This window comes from Haematobia irritans, chromosome 4 (assembly GCF_050003625.1).
Source record: "Haematobia irritans isolate KBUSLIRL chromosome 4, ASM5000362v1, whole genome shotgun sequence".
Lineage (NCBI taxonomy): Eukaryota > Metazoa > Arthropoda > Insecta > Diptera > Muscidae > Haematobia > Haematobia irritans.
Window position 1 is genome coordinate 197085658 of NC_134400.1, and position 9852 is coordinate 197095509.

At 22.2% G+C, this 9852-nt stretch overlaps 1 protein-coding gene across 1 annotated transcript; it reads left to right on the top strand.

Moving 5' to 3' along the window:
• The first annotated feature begins 3357 nt into the window (after nt 1-3357).
• LOC142236545 (uncharacterized) lies at nt 3358-9488 on the top strand. Its single transcript, XM_075307782.1, has 2 exons — nt 3358-3613; nt 8668-9488. The coding sequence occupies exons 1-2, from the start codon at nt 3597-3599 to the stop codon at nt 9365-9367; spliced, it is 717 nt and encodes a 238-aa protein (XP_075163897.1). The 5' UTR covers nt 3358-3596; the 3' UTR covers nt 9368-9488.
• The last annotated feature ends 364 nt before the right edge of the window (nt 9489-9852 follow it).

Sequence of the window (9852 nt, forward strand, 5' to 3'; positions counted from 1 at the left end):
TTTGCTATATAAAAGAAATTTGGACAACATTTCTTATAGAAATAATATTTTGACAAAATTTCCTATAGAAATGAAATTTTGACAAAATTTGCTATATAAAAGAAATTTGGACAAAATTTCTTATAGAAATAAAATTTTGATAAAAAAATCCTATACATATAAAATTTAAGAAAATTGCCTATAGAAATGAAATTTATACAAAATTTCCTACAGAAATTAAATTTAGACAATATTTCATATAGAAATAAAATTTTGACAAAATTTCCTATAGAGATGGAATTTTTATCAAATTTCCTATAGAAATGAAATTTTGACAAAATTTTCCATAGAAATTAATTTTTGACAAAATTTGCGATAGAAATGAAATTTGGAAAAAATTTCCTATAGAAATGAAATTTTCTTATAGAAATGAAATTTTAATATACAAATGAAGCTTTGTTAAAATTTCCTATAGAAATGAAATGTGGGCAAAATTTCTATTAAAAATAAATGTAGACAAAATTTCCTAACGATATGAAATTTTGATCAAATTTCCTAATAAGAAATCAAATTAAAAAAAAATCTATAGTAGTGAAATATAGACAAAATTTCCTATAGATATGAAATTTTGACAAAATTTTTTATAGCAATGTGATATTGTGAAAATTTCCTATAGAAATGAAATTTCGAATATATTTCCTATAGAAATGAAATGTTCACAAAATTGTATATAGGAATAAAATTTCTACAAAATTTCCTATAGCAATGGAATTTTGTCAAAATTTGCTATAGAAATGAAATTTGGAAAAAAAAAATCCTATAGAAATTAAATTTTGACAAAATATCCTATAGAAATGAAATTTGGACAAAACTTCCTATAAAAATGAAATTTTAACAAAATTTCCTATAGAAATAAAATGTTGACAAAATTTCCTATAGAAATAAAATTTTGACAAAATTTCCTATAGAAATAAAATTTTGACAAAATTTCCTATAGAAATAAAATTTTGACAAAATTTCATATAGAAATGAAATTTTGACAAAATTTCCTACAGAAATGAAATTTTAACAAAATTTCTTATAGAAATAAAATTTTTATAAAAAAAATCCTATACATATGAAATTTAAGAAAATTTCCTATAGAAATGAAATTTATACAAAATTTCCTACAGAAATTAAATTTAGACAATATTTCCTTTATAAATGAAAGTTTGACAAAATTTTCTATAGAAATGTGATATTGTGAAAATTTCCTATATAATGAAATGTTCACAAAATGTTATATAGGAATAAAATTTCCACAAAATTTCCTATAGAAATTAAATTTGGACAAAATTTCCTACAGAAATAAAATTTTGACAAAATTTCCTATAGAAATAATATTTTGACAAAATTTCCTATAGAAAGGAAATTTATACAAAATTTCCTATAGAAATAAAATTTTGACAAAACTTCCTATAAAAATGAAATTTTAACAAAATTTCCTATAGAAATAAAATGTTGACAAAATTTCCTATAGAAATAAAATTTTGACAAAATTTCCTATAGAAATAAAATTTTGACAAAATTTCCTATAGAAATAAAATTTTGACAAAATTTCCTATAGAAATAATATTTTGACAAAATTTCCTATAGAAAGGAAATTTATACAAAATTTCCTATAGAAATAAAATTTTGACAAAACTTCCTATAAAAATGAAATTTTAACAAAATTTCCTATAGAAATAAAATGTTGACAAAATTTCCTATAGAAATAAAATTTTGACAAAATTTCCTATAGAAATAAAATTTTGACAAAATTTCCTATAGAAATAAAATTTTTACAAAATGTCATATAGAAATAAAATTTTGACAAAATTTCATATAGAAATGAAATTTTGACAAAATTTCCTATAGAAATGAAATTTTGACAAAATTTCCTATAGAAATGAAATTTTGACAAAATTTCTTATAGAAATAAAATTTTTATAAAAAAAATCCTATACATATGAAATTTAAGAAAATTTCCTATAGAAATGAAATTTATACAAAATTTCCTACAGAAATTAAATTTAGACAATATTTCCTTTATAAATGAAAGTTTGACAAAATTTTCTATAGAAATGTGATATTGTGAAAATTTCCTATTTAATGAAATGTTCACAAAATGTTATATAGGAATAAAATTTCCACAAAATTTCCTATAGAAATTAAATTTGGACAAAATTTCCTACAGAAATAAAATTTTGACAAAATTTCCTATAGAAATAATATTTGGACAAAATTTCCTATAGAAATAATATTTTGACAAAATTTCCTATAGAAAGGAAATTTATACAAAATTTGCTATATAAAAGAAATTTCGACAAAATTTCTTATCGAAATAAAATTTTGATAAAAAAATCCTATATATATGAAATTTAAGAAAATTTCCTTTTGAAATGAAATTTATACAAAATTTCCTACAGAAATTAAATTTAGACAATATTTCATATAGAAATAAAATTTTGACAAAATTTCCTATAGAGATGGAATTTGGATAAAATTTACTATAGAAATGAAATTTTGACAAAAAAAAATCCTATAGAAATGAAATTTTGACAAAATTTTCTATAGAAATTAATTTTTGACAAAATTTCCTATAGAAATTAAATTTTGAAAAAAAAACAAATCCTATAGAAATAAAAATTTGACAAAATTTCTTATATAAATGACATTTATAAAACCAAACCTAGGTATTCTTTCCCCTTATGCTGGGTACAAATTAATATTTTGCCATGTTGCTACTGGATAAGCTGTAAGCAAATGCATAAAAAAATAATGTTCCTGGTAGCAAAATACCCAAAACAAATGGGATGCATGTAATTTCTCCCATATTTCTTAACGGCGACCGTTGATAATGGTGATGATGATGATGACGATGTGGTAACAATGATGGATACTGATGACGATGATGGTCAAAGTCACAACCAAAAGCCATTGAAAGAAGTAATTAGTAACTCCTCCATCCATATTGGTAACGCCCAATAATTGGCTACTATGGCCAAGCATAACTACTTCACTATAAAGGCAAAGCAGCAGTTATTAGCCATAATGAATAGGGGATCGCTTCCATGGAGCATAGCTGAGGAAAACAGTCGCTTTATGTTGCTATTATTAAGAGGCTGTTTTATGGAAGTATTGCTTCATTTCCATATGAAGATATTCATTCATTTCATTTCGTTCCTCTTGAGATTCATATGGATCCATATGAAAATTAAGAAAATCATTAGCATATCGAAAGTCAAGTGCATTTCCATGAGAGTGTGGTGGCGGGTGAGACAATTTTAAAAAGCCTATTTCGAACAACTATAAAACCTAGGGAAATATTTGGATTAATCAACAGTTTTCGTGAATCAATCAAGCCAAATAATTGACTAAACTCTTCCAAGAAACAATAAAGACAAGTGTGGTGCAAAAAAGGACTTATTGGGAAGAAATAAAAACATCCCCTTCACAATTTTTAACATCGCCTTTTACAAAAAATAAAAAAAGAAACTGCAGCTGAAGAATATAATACCCACACACATCGAAATACCCTTTGGGTAAATCCAACTTCTGGCAAGATTCACAGACATCTCAGCGCCAGCAAATGCGAGATGAGCAAGGATAAAGTGTGTGTATAAATTGAAATAAACAACTTACTTTAATTACTCTAATTAAATATAATGTGCTGGCAAATTCATCAACCCTATCCAGGGCCAAATATGCATATGTGTACACTCAGAGAAACATGCCAATAACAAATTCAACTTTGCTACAATAATAGAAATTAAAAAAGAATTCTTAATTCGAACGATTGGAGAGTGTTATCATTAGTAATTTCCAAAAGGTGGCACAAAAAGTTGCATTCAAAATAAGAGATGTCACACTGAATTTAAAATAAGTGTCACAAAAATAAAAGATGGCACCTTAATTTAAAACAAGAGGACATTGCTTTTATAATACCAATTGTAGGTATTTGCAAGGTGACTGATATATAATGCAACAAAGTAAAGCGCCACAGTTTTTTGATTTCTTTTTTCATTTTTGTTTTTATTAAAAGGCAAAAAATTACAGATAAAACATCAAATTATAGAATAAGTTTAGATTTGTTCGAATTTTTCACAAATTATGGCCTTCATAAGGCCCTAAAACAAACAGAATACGTTGCATGAATTTGGCTTTGCGATATTTTGCAAAGGGATTTATAAAAAGTGGCACGAAAAATTCCATAAAAAATATAGAGAGAACATTTTGGCAAAATTTTCTATAGAAATGACATTTTGACAAAATTTTGTATAGAAATAAAATTTTGACAAAGTGTTTTATAGAAACAAAATTTTCTATAGAAATAAAATTTTGACAAAATTTTCTATAGAAATAAAATGTTGACCAAATTCTCTACAGAAATAAAATTTTGACACAATTTTCTGTAGAAATAAAATTTTGACAAAATTTTCTATAGAAATAAAATTGTGACAAAATTTTCTATAGAAATAAAATTTTCGCAAAATTTTCTATAGAACTAAAATTTTGATAACATTTCTTGTAGAAATTAAATTTGGCAAACTTTTTTATAGAAATAAAATTTTGACAAAAGTTTCTGTCTGTAATAAAATTTTGACATAATTTTCTATAAAAATGCAATTTTTATAAAATTTCTATAGAAATAAAGATTTGACCAAATTTTCTATAGAAATAAAATTTTGACACAATTTTCCATAGAAATAAAATTTTTAATAGAAATAACGTTTTGACAAAATTTTCTATAGAAATAAAGATTAGACAAAAAATTTCTATAGAAGTAATGATTTGATAAAATTTTCTATAGAAATAAAATTTTGACAAAATATTCTATAGAAAAAAAAAATTGACAAAATATTCTATAGAAATAAAATTTTGACAAAATTTTCTATAGAAATAAAATTTAAAAAAAAATCTATAAAAATAAAATTTTGATAAAATTTTCTGTAGAAATACAATTTTGACAAAATTTTCTATAAAAATAAAATTTTGGCAAAGTTTTTTATAGAAACAAAATTTTCTATAGAAAAAATTTTGATAAAATTTTCTATAGAAATAAAATTAAAAAAAAATTTTCTATAGAAACAAAATATTCTATAGTAATAAAATTTTGATAAAATTTTGACAACATTTTCTATAGAAACAAAATCTTGACAAAATTTTCTATAGAAATAAAATTTTGAAAAAGTTTTTTATAGATATAAAATGTTGATCAAATTTTTATAGAAATAAAATTTCGATAAAATTTTTATAGAAATAAAATTTTGACAATATTTTCGGTATAAATACAATTTTGACAAAATTTTTTATAGAAACAAAATATTGACAAAATTTTCTATAGAAATAAAGATTTAACAAAATTTTCTATAGAAATAAAGATTTGTAAAAATTTTCTATAGAAGTAAAATGTTGACGAAATTTTCTATAGAAATCAAATTTTGACAAAATATTCTATAGAAATAAAATTTTGACAAAATTTTCTGTAGAAATAAAATTTTAACAAAATTTTCTAAAGAAGAAAATTTTGACAAAGATTTTTATAGAAATAAAATTTTGATAAAATTTTCTATAGAAATAAAATTTTGACAAAATATTCTATAGAAATAAAATTTTGACAAAATATTCTATAGAAATAAAATTTTGATAAAATTTTCTATAGAAATAAAATTAAAAAAAAAATATAGAAATAAAATTTTCTATAGCAATAAAATTTTGATAAAATTTTCTATAGAAATAAAATTTTAAATTTTTTTTTATGGAAATAAAATTTTCTAAAGCAATAAAATTTTGACAAAATTTTCGATAGCAATACATTTTTTACAAAATTTTCTATAGAAATAAAATTTTGATAAAATTTTCTATAGAAATAAAATTTTGACAAAATTTTCGGTATAAATAAAATTTTGACAAAGTTTTTTATAGAAACAAAATATTGACAAAATTTTCTATAGAAATAAAGATTTGTCAAAATTTTCTATAGAAATAAAGATTCGTCAAAATTTTCTATAGAAGTAAAATTTTGACGAAATTTTCCATACAAATAAAATTTTGACAAAATATTCTATAGAAATAAAATTTTGACAAAATTTTCTGTAGAAATAAAATTTTGACAAAATTTTCTATAGAAGTAAAATTTTGACAAAATTTTCTGTAGAAGTAAAAATTTCGCAAAATTTTCTATAGAAATAAAATATTGACAAAATTTTCTATAGAAATAAAATTTTAATAAAATATCTATAGAATTAAAGATTTGACCAAATTTTCTGTAGAAATAAAATTTTGACAAATTATTCTATAGAAATAAGATTTTTAATAGAAATAAAATTTTGACAAAATTTTCTATAGAAATAAAGATTTGACAAAATTTTCTACAGAAGTAAAGATTTGTCAAAATTTTCTATAGAAGTAAAATTCTGACCAAATATTCTATAGAAATAAAATTTTGACAAAATTTTCTGTAGAAATAAAATTTTGACAAAATTTTCTATAGAAATCAGATTTTGACAAAAATTTCTGTAGAAATAAAAATTTGGCAAAATTTTCTATAGAAATAAAAATTTGGCAAAATTTTCAATAGAAATAAAATATTGACAAAATTTCTATAGAAATAACATTTTTATAAAATTTCTGTAGAAATAAAGATTTGACCAAATTTTCTATAGAAATAAAATTTTGACAAATTATTCTATAGAAATAAGATTTTTAATAGAAATAAAATGTTGATAAAATTTTCTATAGAAATAAAGATTTCACAAAATTTTCTATAGAAGTAAAGATTTGTCAAAATTTTCTATAGAAGTAAAATTTTGACGAAATTTTCTATAGAAATAAAATTTTGCGAAATACTCTATAGAAATAAAATTTTGACAAAATTTTCTATAGAAATAAAAGTTTGTCAAAATTTTCTAAAGAAATAAAATTCTGACAAAGATTTTTATAGAAATACAATTTTGATAAAATTTTCTATAGAAATAAAATTTTGACAAAATATTCTATAGAAATAAAATTTTGACAAAATATTCTATAGAAATAAAATTTTGACAAAATTTTCTATAGAAATAAAATTTTGACAAAGTTTTTCATAGAAACAAAATTTTCTATAAAAATAAAATTTTGATAAATTTTTCTATAGAAATAAAATTTAAAAAAAAAAAATTATAGAAATAAAATTTTCTATAGCAATAAAATTTTGACAACATTTTCGGTATAAATAAAATTTTGACAAAAATTTTTATAGAAACAATATTTTGACAAAATTTTCTATAGAAATAAAGATTTGACAAAATTTTCTATAGAAATAAAATTTTGAGAAAATTTTCGATGGAAATAAAATTTTGACTAAATTTTCTATAGAAATAAAATTTTCGCAAAATTTTCTATAGAAATAAAGTTTTGACAAAATTTTCTGTACAAATAAAATTTTAATAACATTTCTAAAGATTTGACCAAATTTTCTATAGAAATAAAATTTTTAATAGAAATAACATTTTGACAAAATTTTCTACAGAAATAAAGATTTACAAAATTTTCTATAGAAGTAAAGAATTGTCAAAATTTTCTATAAAAATAAAATTTTGACGAAATTTTCTATAGAAATAAAATTTTGACAAAGTTTTTCATAGAAACAAAATTTTCTATAAAAATAAAATTTTGATAAATTTTTCTATAGAAATAAAATTTAAAAAAAAATTATAGAAATAAAATTTTCTATAGCAATAAAATTTTGACAACATTTTCGGTATAAATAAAATTTTGACAAAGTTTTTTATAGAAACAATATTTTGACAAAATTTTCTATAGAAATAAAGATTTGACAAAATTTTCTATAGAAATAAAATTTTGAGAAAATTTTCGATGGAAATTAAATTTTGACTAAATTTTCTATAGAAATAAAATTTTCGCAAAATTTTCTATAGAAATAAAGTTTTGACAAAATTTTCTGTACAAATAAAATTTTGATAACATTTCTAAAGATTTGACCAAATTTTCTATAGAAATAAAATTTTTAATAGAAATAACATTTTGACAAAATTTTCTACAGAAATAAAGATTTACAAAATTTTCTATAGAAGTAAAGAATTGTCAAAATTTTCTATAAAAGTAAAATTTTGACGAAATTTTCTATAGAAATAAAATTTTGACAAAATGTTCTATAGAAATAAAATTTTGACAAAATTTTCTGTAGAAATAAAATTTTGACAAAATGTTCTATAGAAATAAAATTTTGACAAAATTTTCTGTAGAAATAAAATTTTGACAAAATATTCTGTAGAAATAAAATTTTGACAAAATTTTCTATAGAAATAAAATTTTGTCAAAATTTTCTGTAGAAACAAAAATTTCGCAAAATTTTCCATAGAAATAAAATATTGACAAAATTTTCTATAGAAATAAAATTTTTACAAAATTTTCTACAGAAATAAAATTTTGACAATTTTTTAATAAAAAAAATTTTGACAAATGTTTCTATAGAAATAAAATTTTGACAAAATTTGTTCTACCATCCGTCCGTTCGTTATTTTTTTCTCGATTTTTAAGACATTTCATACAATGTAGATTATTTTCTCTGAGTGTACATGTCAAAGTTCTCCTTAACATATTTTAACTTCCATTTTAAAACCAACAATTTTGTTTCTCTTTGTATCCTCCCCCTCCCATATCCAGCATTCATGGTAGGATCATTACTTCAAATTGCCAGCAGTATGTAACTCAAACATCTGATGCTTCTGCCAACTTAAGCGTTAACAAGAACTGCTTTTGCCACCTTTGTTGTAGGAGGATTACAACGAAAACGACGACGACGACGACAAGTTCAGCGGCATTGGTGCAACTCGTAAAAGTTTTACTTTTAATTACTTTGTGTTCATCATTAGTGCTTGGCGGCATGACAAAACGTGCCCGTAAAACATATGGCAAACATTTAATCATACATGTACCCATGAAAATCCGGACTCATCATCATATGCATACGGTCTACAAACATGTTCAGGGTTCGCAAGGAGTCGGGGGAGGAGGCGGTGAAGGAGATAACTCAAAAGGTGCCACCAAACAGACCATCTATAAGATAATGGGTTATTCGACCCATCATACAAGTGCTGGAGGTGGTGGTGGTCGTGGCAGTGGCTATGGTCATTCCTATGGTTCCACCTATAAACAAGGACATCGCCATAGTGGTGGTGGCATTGGTGGTGAAGGTTATGGCGAAATAAATTATGATGACTATCCGACTGACAATTGTGATGATTCCATGGCCCATGGTGATATGATATTCAATCATTATTCCAGGCATGATGAAGAATTCCCTGAGGTTGAGGAATTAATAGAAGATGAACGTGAAGGTGATGAATGGGTAAAGTATCGATAGGAGATGGGGGAAGATAGGCTCCCTCTACCTTCGACGATGGTAATGATATCGTTTTAAGATTTTTTGTTGGCACTGTTTTGCTTACCTCTACTTTTTGTATTTGTTAGAAAGTCAATATTTACCTAGAAATAGAAAAATAAATGAAATGGAATTAATTAAAGTCAATCAATTAATATAAAATGGGATACTAATGGGGGAGAGAAATAGACATTGAATTCTAAATAAAATCGGTTCGATGCAGGGTTGGGGCTTAATTTAAAAAAAAAAAAAATGCAAAAGCCCTTATGAAGTGTAATAAAGACACGTTTAACACTCGAGCCAAAATTAATCTACAAAGAACAATACAGAAAATTTTGTCAAATTTTTTTTCTATAGAAAATTTTGTCAAACTTTTTTTCTATAGAAATTTTTTGTCAAAATTTGATTCCTATAGAAAATTTTGTCAAAATTTGATTCCTATAGAAAATTTTGTCAAAATTGTATTT